At 37.4% G+C, this 21,755-nt stretch overlaps 1 protein-coding gene across 1 annotated transcript in view; it reads left to right on the top strand.

The window, feature by feature from the left end:
* Positions 1-21,755, top strand: part of ARHGAP6 (Rho GTPase activating protein 6) — a 125,213-nt gene that overhangs the window by 5,760 nt on the left and 97,698 nt on the right. The window contains exon 2 of the mRNA XM_037731851.1: positions 4,314-4,473. Coding sequence (XP_037587779.1) covers positions 4,314-4,473 — 160 coding nt within the window. The remainder of the gene's footprint in view (positions 1-4,313; positions 4,474-21,755) is intronic.

The following is a 21,755-nucleotide window of genomic DNA, read 5'->3' as shown; positions in this document are numbered from 1 at the left end:
GTGGGCCTCACTGGGCTAAAATAAAAACCATGTTCCTTCTGGAGACTCCAGGAGAGAATCCCCTTGGCTTTTTATGCTACTAGAAACTGTGTGCATTTCTTGGCTTGTGATTCCTTTTTCCATCTTTAAAGCTAGCAGCTGAGCTCTTTAAAATCTTTCTCTCTCTCACCTCTGCTTCCATGATCACATTTTTGTCTCTGGATCTGCCTCTGCCTCTTTCTCTCCTTGTGATAAGATTAGGCCCACCTGGATAATTCAGGATAATCTTCCCATCTCAATAATCTGAAATTAATAGCATCTGCAAAGTCCCTTTTACCATGTAAAATAACATACTTACAGGTTCTTGGGATTCAGGTGTGGACATCTTTAGGGGAGACATTATTCTGCAACCACACCTTCCACCTGATAACTCTGTACTGTATTTCTCTCTACTGCCACAGAACAAAATGCAGGCTGAGGGGCAACTCACGAGCTTGCAACAAGCAGCCAAGATATTGTAGTGGCTAAGAGTGGCTTCTGAAAATGTAAGGTTCAAGTCAATTTTTTTTGTTGAATGAAAGCACAAGGATTATGGCATCATTACATTTGTTTAAAAAGAAAATAGGATCATGATTACTCTCAGTTTCAAAAAGTAAAATCCTTACTATTATGACTATCATAGAAATAGCTTTTTTTCCCTTGGTAGATTTGCATATTTCTTTGGCAATGGAGGGCTTCTTGGATTTTCTAGACTTACTACAGAGCACTTATTATAGCCTAATTGAACAATGGGGATGTACACTCAAACGGAACTAGAATCTGTTCAAGCCTTGAGCTCAGTGGTTCTCAACCCTGGCTGCATGGAAGAATCATCAGAGAACTTCATAAAAAATGGACAAAGAAAATGTGGTACATATACACAATGGAGTACTATTCAGCCATAAAAAAGAATAAGATCCTGTCATTTGTAACAACATGGATGGAACTAGAGATCATTATGCTAACTGAAGTAAGCCAGGCACAGAAAGACAAACATCGCATGTTCTCACTTATTTGTGGGATCTAAACATCAAAACAATTGAATTCATGGATAGAGAGTAGAAGGTTGGTTACCACAGGCTGGGAAGGGCAGTGTAGGGGGTCAGGGGGAGGTGGGGATAGTTAATAGCTACAAAAAATCATCAGAAATAACGAATAAGACCCACTATTTGATAGCACAACAGGGTGACTATAGTCAACAATAACTTAATTGTACACTTTTAAAATAAAGAGTGTAATTGAAAGGTTTGTAATTCAAAGGATAAATTCTTGAGGAGATGGATACCCCATTCTCCATGATATGATAATTATGCATCGCATACCTGTATCAAAACATATCATGTACCCCATAAATGTATATACCTACTATGAACCCACCAAAATTTAAAAAGTAAAAATAAGGAAACAAACAAAAAATACAGATATTGTCTTTGTCAACTGGGTTTGCCATATCAAAATAAATAACCCCAGATCTCTCTTTTGGTTAACAATTCCAAATATACCAAAGAAGTTTAAAAATCCAAGAGGTTAAGAACCATGGGATTCCATATATAATGGACTAAAACGAAAACATCACACTTCACTTTTTATTATGCTAGGGGTAGTCATTTGTAAACAGCTTGAAAAAACATGTATTAGTTGATTGTATTGGAACTGTTTTGTTTTTTTTTTTTAATTATACTTTAGGTTCTGGGGTACATGTGCAGATCATGCAGGATTGTTGCATAGGTACATACATGGCAATGTGGTTTGATGCCTCCATACCCCCATCACCTGTAGCTGGCATTTCTCCCCATGTTATCCTCCCCAACCTCCCCCTCTCGCTGTCCCTCCTCTAGCCACCCCCCAACAGACCCCACTGTATGATGTTCCCCTCCCTGTGTCCATGTGTTCTGATTGTTCAATACCTGCCTATGAGTGAGAACATGTGGTAATTGAGAGAAGAAAATCAAGGCTCAAGAAAAATATAAATTGGCCATGTTCTGTTTTGCCAGACTTAAGAATGTTTTAAATCTATTTAAAAAAAAAAAGAAAAAACTAAATACCATTTTCACCATGTCCAAAACTGGGTGATCTTCCTTCTCCCCCTGCAAACCTAATTCCCTCTGCCATTCCTCATCTTGGTGATTAGTGTTACTATTTGCCCAGTTGCTGAAGCTAGAAACCCAAAAGTCATTGCAGATTACTCTTTCTCTTCCCCTCACTGCATCCAGTTTGTTCTCCAGCATCTATGTGGTTCTAAGTGTCTTCCCTGTTTGTTCAAATTGGAATCAGCATCCTACTTAGCACAGTCTTTTCTCATCTCTGCATCTTTGACTTGCTCTCCCCTTTAATTCCTTAAGAAGCTTGTTTCTAGTTGTCTTTCCCATATTTCAAATTTGCTTATGCTCCTCTCTTACTCAAAGTTCCTGAATGACTAGCCATCACCTATGAAGGAAAATCTCATCCAGTTTGCATTGCCAACAGAGACAGCCCTACAGAATCTGGCCCTGACTTCTGCTTGGCTTCACCTCTTTCTATTTTCCTCCTTCCAACCCTGTGATTCCCTCAAACAAGCCTGTTTTCTCAAACTCATTTGCCTTGGCGCCTGCTGCTAAAGTTCTATTTGCTACTTCATGAACCCTGCCCCCTCTTACTCAACGTTCAAGCCTCCAATGAAACCCTAACTTCTCTATAAAGCTTTCCTTGAACCTCCAAATAGATAACAAAAGACTTGTTTCCTAGGCATTCGTTGCATTTAGTACTTACTTCTAGTATCACAATTTCTGTGCTTTATGGATTGCTTTTATTCTTCCTACCTGAAAGTTAACTCTGAGGACAAGGACTGTATTGTCACCTTAATAGTCCCAATCCTATCACAGAGCTTAGCATCTCATCTGTGCTTATTAAATATTGTTTGAATTAATTAACCAGAAAGACTTAGTAAATAAGAATAAAATGTCCCTTCTAGGAATTCATTTATTTCAGTCATAAGCTGTAGTTCACAGGTTGGGAAACTCTATCCCACCAGCCAAAACCAGCCTGCTGTTTTCTTAAATAAAATTTTATTGGAATATGGCCACACTCACTGATTTATAAATTATCTATGGCTGCTTTCATGCCACAAAGGCAGAGTTGAGTGGTTGTAACAGAGACCACATGGCTCACAAAGCCTGATATACTTTCTATGATATCAGCTGACATGAAAATCGTCCCACTTTAACACACACACACACATACACCACAGTTTCTTTATCCACTCATGGATTGACGGGCATTTGGGTTGGTTCCACATTTTTTGCAATTGTGAATCATGCTGCTATAAACATGTGTGCAAGTATCTTTTCTGTATAATGACTGATTTTCCTCTGGGTAGCTCTCAATAGTGAGATTGTTGGATCAAATGGTAGTTCTACTACACTGTTTTTCATAGCAGCGGTACTAGTTTACACTCCCACCAGCAGTATAGAAGTATTCCCTGTTCACTGCATCCACACCAACATCTATTATTTTTTTATTTTTTGATTATGGCCATTCTTGCAGGAGTAAGGTGGTATGCATTGTGGTTTTGATTTGCATTTCCCTGAAATTAGTGATGTTGAGCATTTTTTCATATGTTTGTTGGCCATTTGTATATCTTCTTTTGAGAATTGTCTATTTGTGTCCTTAGCCCACTTTTTGATGGGATCGTTTGTTGTTGTTTCTTGCTAACTAGTTTGAATTTGTTGTAGATTCTAGAAAGAAATAGAAAATCTGCATAGAAATACATATGGTTATTAGAAACACATATCTAATTATTAGAAATACATCTCTAATAACCATATGTATAGAAGCATCACCATGTGCCCCATGAATATGTACCATTATTATTTGCCAATTTTAAAAAATGCCCTTGCTGCAGCCACTGGCATACAGTAGGCTCTCGATACACATTCATCCCCCTGTATCTGATGTACATGATGGCAATTAGCAGCAGCGCAGTTTTTACTGTTACTGAGATACAAAACTTAAAAGTTCCCATGTGTTCCCATAAAAAGTAGGAAATAGGATCCTCACAGTATCTTTCTACATAGTTTCCTTAGGCCTATATGCATAATGAGATGAGGTTGTATAACCCAGCAGATACTGGAGATTTTGACTTTTGCAACTGACTGAGAAGATCCACAGTGAACTAAAAGAGGATTTGACTTTGGGAATTGAGACCCAATTTTGGAACACAAAGGTGGTTTGCCTGACTTTATTACTAAGAGAAGATGAGATTTGTGAGAGGTAGGTGAACTCTGTAACAGTTTATTTTTTTTTCCTTTGGCCTACAGGGTGATTTCACCTGGAACAGCATGTCAGGCCGCAGTGTACGGTTGAGGTCAGTCCCCATCCAGAGTCTCTCAGAGCTGGAGAGGGCCCGGCTACAGGAAGTGGCTTTTTATCAGTTGCAACAGGACTGTGACTTGAGCTGTCAGATCACCATTCCCAAAGGTAAGGCTTCCTCTGCTTTTCTGCTGGGGAACACTGCAGGTCAAATATAGGCTCTGCCAAAGCCATGAGCTGTGAACGCTTCTCATACCTAATATTCACACAGGAAGGAAACTACAGCTTCTTGGTTGTTGGCTGACATTAGTGTACATGTTTGAAGGACATGTTAAAGTGGGACGATTTTCATGTCAGCTGATATGTTTATTTAAACGGAAGGTCAACTTGGGTCATTACAAAGGAAAGCTGTGTGTATATAAACAGTCTATATGAATTCAGAACAACTAATTAAAAAGAATTTTCAGAAAGGTCATCTTAAAGGGTCAAAAGAAAAGCTGTGTCTATCTAAGTTTTGTTTCAAAATAAGCCATTTGAAAAGAATGCCTTAACACTCTGTTAAACTTGTCATTTGACCCTATGCCAACTCAGAATCAGGGATTTTACCAAAGTTAACTCCTTTTTATCCACTTTTTCAGCTGGTGCGCTCTATGTTGCACTGGAGCCAGTGCACACCTGATTGGCTATTTGTTTTGTAAACAGATCCTGATTCCAGTCAAGATGAGATACATGTACTTGAATTTCTTGAATCCATAAAACGTTGTCTCTATATGTTTACTATGTCTATAAAGGCACTTTATAATTTGTATTGATATGTAGCAGACAGCTACTTTGAGGCAGAATGAAAAACTATGATATACAAATCGAGTAATATGCCATGAAAAGCAACATTGGCCAGTGGGCCTGAAACTTAAAGGAAAGCAGAAGACAGATAGGAAGCTTCTAGAAGCTAGAATATTGCCTTGGAGGATTTTGCTATCTGCAGAACTTCTCTTCTACTTTTTGTTTCCTTCTGGAGGAGGTTGAGGGGATGCTTCATGAATATTTGTTCATAAATAGTTCATATATATATATACACACAACATATGTGCATATATACATATACACATATACACCCAAATATGTGGTTCTCAAGCAGGGTTGATTTTGTTCCCCAGCCCCTAGGGACATCTGGAAATGTCTGGATATACTTTTGGTTATTGCAGCTCAGAGGATGGATGCTTCTAGAATCTAGTGGGTAGAGGCTGAGAATGCTGCCCAACACCCTATAATAAACAGGACATCCCCCTGCAACAAAAATTATCAGGCCCCAAGTGCTAAAGTTGGCTTACCTTGCTTTACACACATATATTCACATTCTGGCACCCACACTGGCAGTAGTGGAGTTCTCTTGGTTCAGCTGTGGCTAACAGAAAGAATGCTGGCTTGGAGGTCTAAAGACTAGGATTTGTGAACTCATCCTGTCACTCATCACACGTGTGAGCTTCAGCAACTCGCCTTTGCAGTAGGAGGTTCAGTTATTTGACCAGAAAGAGTAACACAAAAACACTGACCAGAGTTTTTCTTGGGATGGTGAGTCTTAGGGCCATGTTTTGCCTTGAAGCAGGAACCTGAGACTCCACTGGAGATCATGACAGAGTTCAGACAGGCAAGGTAGGCAAGGCCAAGGGGCTGACAAGACACGCATATTTCATTGGCATATGCCTTGCACCTTTGGCTTTCTTGTCACACTTTGTTCACTACCACAATCACAGCATGCTCTTTCTAAAAGGAAATCCTCACCCCTGTTTTATTTTTTCATGCTAATCTCACACATAGAAGCCCTCAGCTCAAGTAAGAAGAAAATCACTTGGGCACTTGTGAAAAATAAATACTAGTGACCGTCAGGCCATGTCACTCTTTTCCTTGAAAAAGGCTCTCCTGCCTTACCTGATATTGATTTGGTTGTAGGGTGAAGATGAGGCCTGTTCTCCCTCCCACTTAACTCACAAAGTGGCCCATGTGGGGCCAGGCCCAAGAGTTTTTGTCTCCCTTTAATGAGCAGAGACATTCTTTTCGTTCCTAAGGAAAAAAAAGGAAATATTGTTAGCAAGCTCAATTTGTAGTGAAGAGAAATGATAACTTTGAAAAGTTTTTGAAACTTGGATTGAATGCACATCAGATAAGATATCAGGGAACAGATACTCTCTGTGACTTTGTTTTAAAATCCAGTTGATTTGATTTTTCTCTTTGTTCCTGCTTTTGAAAGAGTCCACTAAATAACTTTTACCAAAAACAATTTTATAAAACTTGTCTACTAGAGGCTCTGTCTGCATTGATTATTTCTGAGGCTGTGTGGTTATCAGCACATCCAGGGAAAGATTTGTGCTGTCGAAATGTTCGAAGATATTCCTAGGCCACAGCAGTTATTTTTTTATTTTCTATCAAAATAGGAACTAATGATTTATAAAAAAAAAAAAAAAAACAATTTCTCCCTTATAGAGGAGAGAGGGAATTGTATGGCTGGTGAAAGAAACAGATACCACTTGAGGGTTTCTGAAGCTATTGAATTGGGCATATGAATATAGACATCAAATATTTACTGAGATCCTTGGAATGTGGCAAGCTCTATGACAGTAGCTTTGGTCTAAGTGTGGCCACTTGGTCCCCTTGCAAACCTTCAAATGGGGGTTCTAAACAGGGTCAGACTCACTGTGTGAATAATTTTCACAGGAAAATAAATACTGTAGCCAGGACCTAAAGCCTAAAGAAATGATATCAAGCCTAATAGGATATAATGAAAATCATGTATACAATGAAAATGGGCACATAGTCGAGCTCACATTTCTGTTCTCTGTCACATTAGGATGATCATAGGGATTTATTTGGGGTTATCTATTTGCAGAACCCTCTCCTGTGAGACTGGTGCTTCCAGGGTTCAAATGAATGCTATTTTAACATCAGCTGCCAGAATTTACCATAGAGAGGAAAGAATTGAGGATGGGAGAGTTTGAAATTACTGGATGATTTCCTAAAATGGACCACAGAGGTGGAACCCAGAGTACAAGTGGAGTGTTTGACCTTCTTTTATGCTATAATAATAGATGGACATTAGTTTTATGGGCACTGATGCAAGTGAGTTAGAAAATGGTGGGAAAGCATGTGGGATTTTACTCCAGATTACTTCTCAGCATCCAGCAAAATAGGAAGCAATTTAATCCATTAGGAGTGAGGATGGAGAGGAGGTCCTGGAAGTTTGAGGAAAGAGGAGAGTGGAAGAGAGAGCAGCTAACGGACCAGCAATATCACAGGATTGCAGGACAGGCCAAAAGGTCTGTTTGAGGTTAGTAGCTGGGAATTTTAAATAAAAAATAAACATCCTGGTAACTAAACACTGTTAAGCTAAATACAGCACTTCAAACTTTTAATTTCCCAGCCTTATTTAATCCAAATCTCCTCTTTCGAGCTAGTATTTTCTAGTTGAATTCAATGAAGTTGAAGAGGGACATGGCAGTTGAGAGTATATCTGTAGTAGGCAGAATAATGGACCCCCCCACACACACACCAAAGATGGCCATGTCTTCATCCCTGGAACCTGTGAATATGATACCTCACAGGCCAAAAGGAACTTTGCAAATGTGATGAGTTAAGGTCCTTGAGATAGGGAGATTATCCTGGATTGTCTGGCTGGACTCAAACTAATCACATGGGTACTTAAAAGTGCTGAAACTCTCCCAGCTGTAATCAGGGAGAGATGGGACTATGGAAGTATGGTCAGAGAGATGCAATGTTGCTGGTTTCAAAGACACAGGAAGGGGCCATAAGCCAGGGAATGCAGATGGCCTCTAGAAGCTAGAAAAGTCAAAGAGACAAATTCTTCCCCTGGGCCTCCAGAAAGGAGCAAAGCTCTGCTGACACCTCAGTTTTAGCCCAGCGAGACCCATTTCAGACTTCTGGCCTCCAGAACTGTGAGATGATAAATTTGAGTTGTTTAAGACACTAAGTCTCTGATCATTAGTTACAACAGCACTAGGAAACTAATAAAGTTATCCAAGGGAATGATTATAATCCCACAACACAGAGTCTAAACTGGATGAGAAAGGAAATTAGGAAGAAATATAAAAGATAAGAATAAATAATATGAAGATGTCAATTATGTCATTAATTATCTATAAGCTGAATGTGATTCCAAAATAAGATACCAACAGAATTTTTCTTTTTGGTAATTTTACTAAATTAATCTAAACATCATCTGGGAAAATAAGTGAAGGTCGTCAGGGGAAATATGATAAAGAGGTAAAATGGAGATTAACACTGTTTACTAAAATGTGTCACAAAACTATAGAATTAAAAATGAACCAAAATATATATGAAAATTTATTAAATGTAAATATGGTACTTCTTGTAATGGGAAAAAGATGTGTTATTTTTGTATTTGAGACAATGAGACAATCATTGGTAAGGAAATAATAAATTGATATGGAAAAAAAGATTCAAGGATAAAATGAAACTATAAATGATGTACCAGAAGAAATCATAGTTGGATATATATTTTTGTACACTAGGGAAGGCCTACCCAGAAAACATAAACAAGAAGAGAGGGACAAATTTCACTACATTTTTAAAAATAGAATTATCTGTGACAGATACGCAAATAAATAAAACTTTATAGCACATTTGACAAACTAAAGGCTAACTTCTCAACTACATAAAACTTTATTACAAATTAATATAAAAAATGTAAAATATAGACAAATTACAGGTGGCTCACAGAAATATACAAGTGGTATAAATAGATTTGAAAAGATGCTCACCCTCACATTCATTAAAGAAATGCAAGCTAAACACCAAGGAGATTATTTTTCTCTCAGATTGTTATGGTTCCAAAAGTTGGATGATATACTTTATGGGGAAGCAAGCACTCTCATACACTGTTGGTAGAGGTATAAATTGTTGCAACAAGGTGCAAGGCAATTTGGCAACATTTATCTAAATTGTATGTATGTATGTATGTATGTATGTATTTTTTCCATGGCTTTTTGAAGAACAGGTGGTATTTGGTTACACAAATTAGTTCTTTAGTCGTGATTTGTGAGATTTTGGTGCATCCATCATCCAAGCAGTATACATTGAACACAATTTGTAGTCTTTTATCCCTCACCCCTTCCCTCCCTTTCCCTGAGTCCCCGAAGTCTATTGTGTTATTCCTATGCCTTTGCATCCTCATAGTTTAGATTCCACTTATTACTGAGAACATATAATGTCTGGTTTTCCATCCCTGAGTTACTTCACTTAGAACAGTCTTCAGTCCCATCCAGGTCACTGTGAATGCCATTAATTCATTCCTTTTTATGGCTGAGTAGTATTCCATCACATATATATACCACAGTTGCTTTATCCACTCATTGATTGACAGGCATTTGGGTTGGTTCCACATTTTTGCAATTGAGAATTATGCTGCTATAAACATGTATGTGCAAGTATCTTTTCCGTACAATGACTTATTTTCCTCTGGGTAGTTACCCAGTAGTGAGATTGTTGGCTCAAATGGTAGTTCTACTTTTAGTTCTTTAAGGAATCTCCACACCATTTTCCATAGCAGCTGTACTAATTTACACTCCCACCAGCAGTGTAGAAGCATTCCCTGTTCACCACATCCACACCAACATCTATTATATTTTTATTATGGCCATTCTTGCAGGAGTAAGGTGATATTGCATTGTGGTTTTGATTTGTATTTCCCTGATTATTAGTGATGTTGAGCATTTTTTTCATATGTTTGTTGGCCATTTGTTTATCTTCTTTTGAGAATTGTCTATTCATGTCCTTAACCCACTTTTTGATGGGATTTTTTTTTTCTTGCTGATTTGTTTGAATTTGTTGTAGATTCTGGATATTAGTACTTTGTCAGATGTATAGATTGTGAAGATTTTCTCCCACTCTATGGGTTGTCTGTTTATTCTGCTGACTGTTCCTTTTGCTGTACAAAAGCTCTTTAGTTTAATTAAGTACCAGTTATTTATCTTTGTTTTTATTGTATTTGCTTTTGTGTTCTTACATTTTTCTAAATTTTAAATGGCACAACAATTCTACTTCTAAGAATGTATCTCAGAGATACATACTTGTATTTGTTGGGGTAGGCTAACTAACCACTCTGTGCCTTAACACTATAAAAGTTTCTTTCTTGCTGAAGCACTATCTAATGCAAGTTGGCAATGGGGTGAGAGGGGCAAACTCTGCTCCAGGCAGTTATTCAGGGACCCAGGCTTCTTGCATCTGGTGGCTCTTCCTTCCTCTATATCCATTTACCCTGGAGATGCACACACTGAATAACTAGAAAGATAAAATAGCCAATGAACTTAATTTGTTACCCCTTCTAAACTTAACATGGTTCAAAAGGAGACTTTTGAAAATCCTTTTGAGAATCTGGAGAAATCTTTAGTGGTTGAATTCAGGAAGCAATGATTTTCCCTGTCAGCCCAAAATTACTCCATGGAGGCAAGCATGGACTCTTCTGATTATTCAAATGGCTGCTCTTGGCATAGGCTCTTGGATCAGACTATCTAGTTTATAAATGGCCAACTCTTAGTAACAGAACCAGGAAACAAATGTAAAAAATAGTCAAGAAATTAAGCAAAAACTAATGGTCTACATGAACTTTTCACTTATTCAAATACATCAAAGGAGCCCTTTTTATATATCAGGTAGTATGTTAGGTCCAATTAATATTATTTTGGTAACATTTTAATATAAATTGTCAAAATCAGGGGTTAGCAACTGATCCAATGCCAAACCCAGCTTACCATTTGATTTTGTAAATAAAGTCTTACTGAAACACAGCCATGCTCATTCATTTACATATCATTTATGCCTGCTTTCACTCAGTTTGAGTTGAGTAGCTATGACATCATCTCAAAAGTTTACTATCTGTCCCTTTACAGGAAAAATTTGCTGATGCCCGATCTAATGTAAAATGAGAGAAAGTAACTTCTTTCTGCCACAATCAGTACAGCATGTTAGTGTAGGCAATATGGCTTAACCTTATTATAATGTAAACAAATGTTTTCAGTTCAATGATTCTATGAGAGAGAAATACATATTTCTGTTTTCTTTACAGCTGACTTTTTTTCTTGTATCAGTTCATTTCTGATATAACAATTGAGAAAGGCTTTGTTTATGTATTTTGAAAACAGTATATGGAATGAGGAATGACTGATGGTTTAAGAAAATATGGACAATAGTCTCATAAAAGAGTACCCTGATGCCTCAAAATTGCTCAATTATATGGCTTTCTTATAAAATGAACCCTCACCATTATTCCTTAGGCAATGTCAAACCCAAGTAAACAACTCAGTGAAATAAGGAAAATTATATTCTTGCTAGGCCAACATTGCAGCTGTCTTCGGTTTGTGATTTAAATGTTGATTTAAAAAATAAAAGTAACCGGGTAGACAAGGAAATTGAGATTGGGTGTTTATATAACAACCCTTGATAGAAAAATGTAACTGTCCTATTTCTGTTATTCTTTCTGGCAATGCCCAGCTGAAGAGCTGATGTGCTAGAACTGTCTGCCAAAGCCTTTTGTGTAACTGAGAATAAGATTGAAACCTGGTGCAGAAGCCGCAAAATCCACTATAGGTAGAAATGCCAATGGGAAGCAAACACCACAAAATAGGGATTATCATGGAATAATGAGACCATTGGGACTACAGACCCTCAACAAAGATCCCTATTGTGTGAACTGTGGAGCTAATTGTACCTTCTGTGTGTCTCCAATCAGCTTTTCTATGATCTTCACACAGAGGATGGTGATTTTCCATGGGGTAGGGCTACGTCTTGTCTTTGATCCGGAATACCAGCTGTACTGCCTAATATACCAATGGCCCTCAGCAAATCGTTGAGATGTGAATGAATGCATGTAGGCATATTATTTAATAATAAGCATTTAAATTAAGTTCCTTCTCTCACTTTTCCCTGTATCTCTAAAAAGCATTGATCACCTTTCTCTCATTTGTCCCAGTGTCTCCAGTAATGATTTTAAAAGGACCTCAACACTTCCTTACTGCTTTACTTCATGCTCAGTTTCCGGTTTTCCCTGATGGTCTCATAGGGTTGATGTGAGGTTTAAATGAAGTAATAACCAAAATGAGCTTAAATCACTTCCTGACATCTTGCATACTCTCCACAAAACTTATCCATCACCATCATCATCGTCGTCGTCATTTTTGCCATCACCATATCACTTTGTACTGTATTTCCCCTCAACCCCATGTCATTGCATCATTATGCTTCATTTTAATTATAGCCATGGACTCTCACCTACTTGTCTCAATTCAGGGCTTCTTTATTCTATCTACCACCGTGAAATCACCATAGTGAATCTGCAACCACAGTAGCTACTCCTTTGTTGAAAAAACAAACAACAAAACAAAAGTCCCAAGACTCCCTATTGTCTACCGATCTGACTATCAAAGCTATTTTATATGAAATACTATTTCATATAAAAGAAGAAATCCATTTAGTTTGCAGCCTGTTCTCAGGATGTACCACAAACTTTTATTTGTTTATTTGTCTTAGAATAGCAAGTTGCAGATTTTTTGTCCACAACCTATCTTCAGTGAGAAGTACATTTTATATCTCAGTCCAGGAAATTCATGAAGCCAAACAGCTTATCTTTATCAGAGATACATTTGGATATTCTTTATACTATTCTCTCCTATCCTCTTCTGTCTTATTCTCTTTCAGTTTCAAAATACATTGTCGTGATCCACTAAATTTTCTTAATTTATTAATAGGTTATAACCCACTATTCAATAACACAGTCTTGGAAGGTATATGAAATAGAGAACAGGGAATCACAAAGGAAACAACAAAAATATCAGTATGGAAAAATTAGTTGTTCTTTGTTGTGGCTCTCAGAGCCTTGTTAAAGTAGATGGGAACTTTTGTTTCCATAGGGCCATGGTGATGAACCTAAGGCTGGAACCATACCTGAGTATTTTATGCCTTCTCTCTGTAGAGCCAAACTGAGGGAGTGACACCCAGAGGGCTTTCTACACTGCCTCACTGCTCTTTCTGATAATACCAATGGATATGCAACCTGAAGGAGGTATATATGTGGAACTTTAAGTTCTAGCTGAGATAGAGGATTCAAAACTGTGTCAAAAGGAGTTCCTATCATCAAGGAGTTCCTAGTCAATAGACAGAGAAAACAGGAATACATCAATTATCTTAAAAGATAGAGCAGTGGATATGATCTGTCCAAGTTGACTTTGGTGACCCTTATAGATAGAAGCTGCCTCTTCCACCTACTCTAGTAAATACCAAAAATGACAAAGACATTTTCCTGCAAGTTATTTTGTAATTTTCTTCTTCGATGCTCTTCTTATCACCCTAGGACTTTTACCATGTAAAGTTCTCAAGTGTCTGCTGCCACTATATGATCCTGTGTTGGTCCCAGGCAATTGTGGAATTATTTAAGCCATGTACTTTGTACCATGGTATTGCAAATGACTTCCTTTATGTTCTCAGACAACATAGTTTTCTATCCAAGTTCTTGTCTCAGCTGGCCACATTTACACATATTTATATGTCTTGTTGGAGCAGCAATCACTATTGCACAAGACTTTGGCATCTTGACCAAAACTTCTGTGACTGCAGTTTCTGAATATTCTGCCACCTTTCAAAGATTTCAAGACTGCACTATTATCTCTGTTGGGATCATGGCCCAAAATAAACTTGACAATTATGAAGAATGTCCCATCTTTAAAATATTAACAGGAGCTTTCATTTTTGCCTTTTTTCTTGGTTTTTCCCATGGGCAAAATAAAAGCAAATACATATACATTGAAATTAAATACTGAGTGTATTTTTTAACCAATCAGCCTTTTTAGGTCATTTCGAATCAAGCCCTCAAGATTATATAAAAATTCAACTAGTGGGTGTTACTAGAGTTTTACATATGGAAATCTCTGGAAAAATTGTTTAATGGGTTTTCACTTAAGATAGATGTGGGCAAACTAAGCTCATGGGCCAAAGCCAGTTCGCTGCCTGTTTTTATAAAGTTTTATTAAAACCTAGCCATCTCCATTTCTTTCTGTATTTCCTATGATTACTTTAGTGCTACAGTGGCAGAGTTGAGTAGTTTTGACAGAGACTTTTTGGCCCACAAAACCAAAAGTATTTACTATCTGGACCTTTACAGAAAAAGCTTGCCAACCCCTAATTTGAGATTAAAATAATAGTAATTCATTGTTATTATTTATGCAGTTGATCAACTATACTATTCCTGTTCATTTAACTTTCTTCATTATTTTAATTTCATGATGTAGTAATTATATGCTTTTTAATGATCAGATTTTTGTTATTCTTAAATGTTTTAGTGCTTATATTATAGTTATGCATGCTTAATGACAGATTTATCCTGAGAAATGCATCATTAGATGATTTTGACATTGTGCAAAACATGATAGAGTATACTTACACAAACCTAGATGGCATAGCCAGTAACACCTAGGTGATACGGTAAAGCCTACTGCTCCTAGGCTATAAACCTGTACAGCATGTTCCTGTACTGAATATTGTAGGCAATTGGAATGTAGTGGTAGGTATCTGTGTATCCAAACATAGAAAATGCATAGTAGAAATATTATATAAAAGATAAAAAAATAGTCTAGCTGTATGAAGTACCTCCATTATAATATCTTGGGACCACTGTCTTATATGTGACCTGTTGACCAAAGCATTGTTATGTGGTGCATGACTGCATATATGACCAAATATTTTTTCAAGGTGGGATGAGTTCATTTGGTGGCATTAAACAAGAAATAAAAGTTAATATTTTTATGACTGGTTTAAACAATTGATGCCACCATGCAGTCTATATGCACATAAGTTATACATTAAATGGGTGACTTTAATAAGTCAATCTTCAGCACAAGTTATTAGTTTACTCTTACTATCTTGTTTGATGACTGAAAAGTTAGCAGTATTCCCTTCTCATGTCCTAGAATTGCAACACCTTCCAGTGCCCAAATCAATATTGGGAAGCAGAAAGAAATCACTGAGATTGGCTTGAACTAAGGTTTGTTTCCCAAGGTTGGGGTGAGAAGTTATCCCAGGATGAGCTGCATGGAGGGTGAGCAACTGACAAACTGGAGCAAGGAATAATTACAGCAGGTGGGTTGAGGAGAGCAGGATAGAGATGGATTTGGATTAAACACCACTGGTATACGGAAGAACATTGTTATCTTCTGCCATTGCAGAGAAGTGATAGAGAGGTAACTATTTTTATATTTATTTGCCTTGGTGTCTAGCACAGTGCCTGGCACATTGTAGACACAGCAGAGGTTTGTAAAATGAATCAAAGAACAAGCACTGTAAAAGCTATATCCTACTTANACAGTACAATAAATATTTGAGAAATTAAATGAGATACATTAAAAATTCAATCATGTTACATTTATTTATATAGTGTTTCCATAGCATATAGAATTGTTTTGAATGGCTCAAAGGATAATCAAAAACAAAGAATGGAAAAGGAAAGGATAGGGAGTATAATAGTTTCATTTAATCATATCATCTTTTCAGCTACTGAATCAGAAAGAGCTGTTTTCATGGGAGCAACTGGCAGCAAATTTTAGGCATTTCCAAGACTTTTAACAAGTAATGATAAGACTCCCAAAATTTGTGTTTTTATTTTCTTAACTACCCACGGTATTTATTTGGGATAAATGATTTTTGTGTTTTTGTTCTCCTACGTACTTTCTTTCTTTATACCCTAGGAATGAAATATAGCTTAAAGAAATGATTTGGCAAGAACCATTTTTTTTCTGCCCTGATATTTGGAAACTTCTGTCTCTGCAAGTACAGTCCCTACCTAGACTAAGCTAAAAGTATTGCTTTCCATTTAAGGACTGTTCGATGAGAGATACAAATTCAGGAGACTGGAAGGACATACTAGCTCCTTGGTTATGAAAAGTTAGCAGCAGAACTAACTTATATAGCTTTGAAAAAATATGTATTTTTTTAAATCATAGAACTTGACTGTGGAAAAAATGACAGCAAGTAAAAGATCCTTCTAGGGCATAATTTGATCATTACCAGTTGTTACAGCAAGCAGTGATCACAAAGAACACCTAGTTAACGAAAAATGATAGTTGAGCCTTTAAACCCATGGCATCTAAACCATGAGATCAGCTCCCTACCTCATGTTTTGACAGAACAAGGAGACATGTTCAACAAATCAAATATCTTAATGATTTTTCTGTAATAGAAAAACACTTGCTTTGAGGTTCAAAGATCCAGAAGTTTTTTTTTCCCCCTCTTGAAGATGATATAGAAATATTTTAGAACTAATTACCCTGCCAGAATAATTTACACAAAACAGAACAGGTTTCTTAATGTTTAATTAAAAGCATGGTGACCTCCAAGAGTCGACTCCTATTACAGCAGTGAGAGACTCACAGAATGTTCTTATTTTCTGACCACAAATCTTTGATAATTTCACCACTACTTCAACATGTAAACTGTGGGGATTAGTACATTTCAAAAGTACTTTGGGGAGCCTCAGCCCTAAGGAGAGGCATCTCTATTGCTTAAGAATACCGTAAAACATTTTCATCCCCAGGGAAACGTAGACACCTTGGAAAGGGATTTTGGAAATCCTAGCCTACAAAGTGCTAGCAGGAAAAAGAAAGTGTTTAATTCACTGGGACTTATATCAAGAAAAGTGACCCAATCACCCTGTTCCTACCTGCCTTCTTCTATTTCAATTAAAGTTAATGGAAGAACTGTTAAGTATAAGATGATAAATAAGCCAAAAAAAATTGATAACATGAGAGTTTAAATAACGAACAATCTAGAGTATGTAAGATTTCTTGAAGATCACACACACACACATACACACACACACACGCACACATATACATACACATGCATTCAGCATTGCCTGAATGATGGGACGAGTTTGGGCTTGAATACGTTGTTTTCCATTTTTTCCATATAGATTGTTTTCTTCCACAATTATTATTTTCCCCTCTCTTGAACCCTGGTTCCTACTTAAACTATCAATCTACTCTGAATTTGCAATTTTCTCATCTTTTTCACCAATATAATTCTTACTTGGTAAAGGGGTGGATTATAAGGAATCAAACATTAAGAGGGTTAGTATAATCAGGAAGGAAGGATTTCCTAAACTAAGCTGGTAGAAACCCCTACCAAAATTCAAAGACCCCAGAGAGGGATAACTTCATCCTTCAAGACTGAACTCAAATATTAGCCTTTGCAAGCAGAACTGGAAGCAGTCTCCCCTCTTCTGTCCTAGAACCTAGTAAATGTCTTCTCTTCAGTGAAGCATTTCTTCATACTGCTTTTTTTTTTTTTTTTTTTTTTTTTTTTGGCACCCAGGCTGGAGTGCAGTGACACAATCACAGCTCACTGCAGGTTCAACCTCCCAAGGCTCAGGTGATCCTCCTGCCTCAGCACCCCCACCCCATCCCACCCAGTAGCTGGAACTACAGGCATGTGCCACCATGCCCAGCTAATTTTTGTAGTTTTAGTAGAGACGAGATTTCACTATGTTGCCTAGGATTATCTCAAACTTTTTGCTCCCACCTGCCTCGGTGTCCCAAAGTGCTGGGATTACAGATATTAGCCACCATGCCCAGCCTCATTTTGCCTTAAGTACTTTTCCACTTGTCTATCTCTAGCACTGAATTTTGAATTTTCCAAGACAGAGATAGCATTCATTCATCTGGATTCATAGCACCTAGCTCAGAATCTCATCTATTGATCAGTCGATGGGTGGATGATCAGTGTATGGAAGATGACATTTAAACAGGTAACTATTATATTATACATAATATTCCAAAGCCAAGAAGAGTCATCATTTTATATGGTACAACATCCCTGGGCAGAGAATACTTGCTTAAGAATAGAGAAGAGATCTCTGTTTTGGCTCCCTTCTGAAATCTCTGGGATTCATCCCGGGTTAACTCTTAAACCAGAGCATTGCACTGATTTCCCTTTCCTGGACCACGGCATTGGTCCCACTGGTTTCCCTTTCCTGGGTTACTATTCCACTTTCCTATCAGAGCTGCTGTGCCTTCCATTTCTTGGGATAGATTTTGAATATGAAGCAGGCAACTCAAAGTAGAAGGAGCAATTTTGAATTTATTCCACTGGGGGTGGTGATGGCAGTAAGTAGATCCTATGTCCAGCCCAAGTTGTCCTCAGATACACCTATTTTCCTGTGTAAACTTACTGGGCCAATTTAACTTATGTTGCTGGGATTAATCATTAGAAAGCACCAAACATGGAGTACAGGCACAATGAATGGCTCCCAAGTGCCAGGGTCCATTAATAATATCGTTACTTCTTTAACAAACCTCCTGTTCCAAACTGGAAATAAAATATCTTGTTCAGTCTTTTTCTTGCCTTACTTTTTGGAAGGTCTGTGGCTTGAAAGCCACATAAAAAAAGCCCTCAAAATGAGAAATAATGAAATTAAAGAATGAATTTTAGTTTTAGTAAAGGATAAAATATGGTATTAGTAAACCTTTTTACAGGATATCCACAGATTGTATAACTCACTTAATTCACATTGATATGTACATATATATTTAAATAGATGTTTTATTTTAAAAACAATATTTTGGATTACAGAATAGGCATTGGAGCTTAAAAAGTAAACAGATTTCTGTACTAATCAACTAATCAGTTTCATGAATGCAAATGAAAAATGCTCTCTGGATTACTTAGGCAGAAAAAGGATTTAGAGAACCTAAAGTTTGGAATCTTATGACAACCTAATAAGCCACCTATGAAAACATCACCAGCCCTATAAAAACAAATCTGGTCCATCTTCTTAGCTGTCCCCTCCCTTTCTAGCAAACATGCTCCACCAGAATAGCAAACGTAATAGATATTTCATGTCAGCTTAGGCACATGTTTTCTTTCAGATCGAGGAGATGCAAATAGGAGATTATTTCACTAGTTTCAGCGTGGCTTGTGAGTCACCTCCCTTCTTGTCACTAAATTGAACTTTCAATTCTGTGGAGCAGTACAGGCCTCCATTTTCTCACGTGCTTGATAAAATGAGTTTCCAACCTTTGTTTGAATACATCTGGTACCTGGGAGAAAGGACTTAATTATTTTTAATTTTGGAATAATTTTAGATTTACATACAGTTACAAAGAAAGTATAGAGTTTCCTCATACACCTTCCCAATTTTCCCTGTTAACATGATAACATAACATCCATGCTATTATGTTAACTTTAATAACATAAATTTGTTACCTTCATACATTTATCACTGCTAAGAAACCAACATTAGTGCATGGCTATCAACACAACTATAGACTGAATTCAGATTTCACCAGTTTCCACACTAATGTTATTTTTCTCTTCCAGAATCCTATTCAGAATACCACATTGCATTTAACTGGGTATCTTTTCTTTTCTTTTTCTTTTTCAAATACAAACATTTATCCTGTAAAACAGCTTCTGCGAATACCTTAGCTTGGGCGTTCTGGTCCAGGGGCTCCTGGGAAGTTGCAGTCAATCACAGATGGGGTTGCAGTCATCTTAGGGCTTGACTGGGGCTAGAGGAGCAGATTCCAGGCTCACTAATAAAGCTTTCGACTGGAGACTTACCCCTTGGCCTTTTGCATAGGACTGCTCCTGACCTAGTTTCTCACAAAGTGGTAGGATGCAAGACAGAGTACAACCAAAAGGAAGCCACAGTGAATGATGCTTTTTTTTTTTTTTTTTTTGAAGCAGCTCATTCCACTGGTGAACAGTTCCATTTGCTGACTCTGTCTTCTTATGATATTTTCCTGAATTTTCATTCTGGCCCATGGAGGGCCAGCCAGTAAGTCTCTTCATCTACCATGTTTAGTCCTCTAAGTAAAACAAAAGAACCACAGTGTCTCCTGAGTCTTCCCTTAATGCTGAACAGCATCCATTCATACAACTGTTGACCATCAGATGCTGTTCCTTACCTGATCTTGCCCCACCCAAAGGAGAAATAAACAGTTTGTACAAAGAAATATAAGGCTATTTCCTCAAGAAACTTGGCTTATTCCCCCATCTGTAGTAATAATTTGGTAGAAAGATAACTATATACAGACTCCAATTTCTTTATAAATTAAATTGCTATTGTGCCCCAAATTCAGAGTGATACATAAAGGCTTAATAATTCGTAAACACTTTTTCATTGTTCTGTTTAAAACAGAAACTCAAATAAAGTATAAATTGAGCATTGAGACAGGTAGGAAAATATGAATGTTTTGTTCATATTTACATAGTTTGGGTTCATAGGTGCTCTCTAAGTTGAGTTATACATAGACCAATGGTTTTCAATTGGAGTGAGTTTAGACCCTGGGGGACATTTGGTGATGTCCAGAGACATCATTTGTTGTCACAACAGGGCCGGGGTGCTCTGGCATCTAGTAGACAAAGGCCAGGGAATGCTGCTAAAGATCCTATGAAGCACAGGACTGTTCTCCACAGCAGAGTTATCTGGCCCCAAATGTCACTAGTGCCTCGGCTGAAAAATCCTGGCACAGATTATATGCAATTTCTAAAGGGCCACCTCCCACTCTGCCACCCAAGTGTATCTTTTTAGATCATTTTCCCCTCACTTTTTCATTGAGCTCTCCTCACTGCCTATGAATTCCTTTGGTTTGCTTTCTCTGAGAGGCTATTTTTCTGGTCCAAGTACATAGTAAGGCAGCTTTGGCTGATGAAACAGGGGAGATGGTGCCAAAACACATTCTTTCAGTCTTTTCTCAGCAGGATTTTTTTTCAAAAATTTGAATAAGCTAGGACCTTCCTTTTAGGCTAGAGTGGGGTTGCAAACTCTGAGGCATGCCAGGTAATGTAAGTGGGTACAGTGGCCCAGGGTTAGGTGCCTATGCTGCCTTGGGGCACATATGAGGATTGTGAGACCCACTGCTGCCAGCTATTCCACCTTCTTCAAGAGGCTGGAACTAGATATGTATGTGAACTTTCCAAGATTTTGCATCAGGACTCAACTTTTTATAAAACTTTGTGTGGGCTAAATACCATCGGAATAGTAGGGGACTGGATATGGTCATTTTGCACCCATGAGACTAGATCTTTGCCTGTTTGTGCAGTAGCAGCAGAGGACGGCATTGTCCCCAGCAGACATTAGTGACTCTTTTTCGACATCATTTTATATTTTATTGCATGTGATTTCTTTTCCTTTCCAATAATGTAATCTTTATTGAGCTCTGCAAATGAAGGAATTTAAAAGGGCTTAAACAACCAGTAATTAATTTGTTTATGTGTAACTAGTACATCGTGAGAATCTCTATAGGACATATTTATCTGGTACATATTTTATCTTGATACTGGATGGAAGATAATGATAACCAAGTGACTTGTTTGTTGAATAGGGCACACTTAAAAGCCAGGTATTTGATTTTATTTGATATTTGATTTAATGT

Source organism: Cebus imitator, unplaced genomic scaffold (assembly GCF_001604975.1).
Source record: "Cebus imitator isolate Cc_AM_T3 unplaced genomic scaffold, Cebus_imitator-1.0 Scaffold426, whole genome shotgun sequence".
NCBI lineage: Eukaryota > Metazoa > Chordata > Mammalia > Primates > Cebidae > Cebus > Cebus imitator.
Note: the sequence above shows the minus strand (reverse complement) of the source record. Positions and strands in the feature narration are given on the sequence as shown.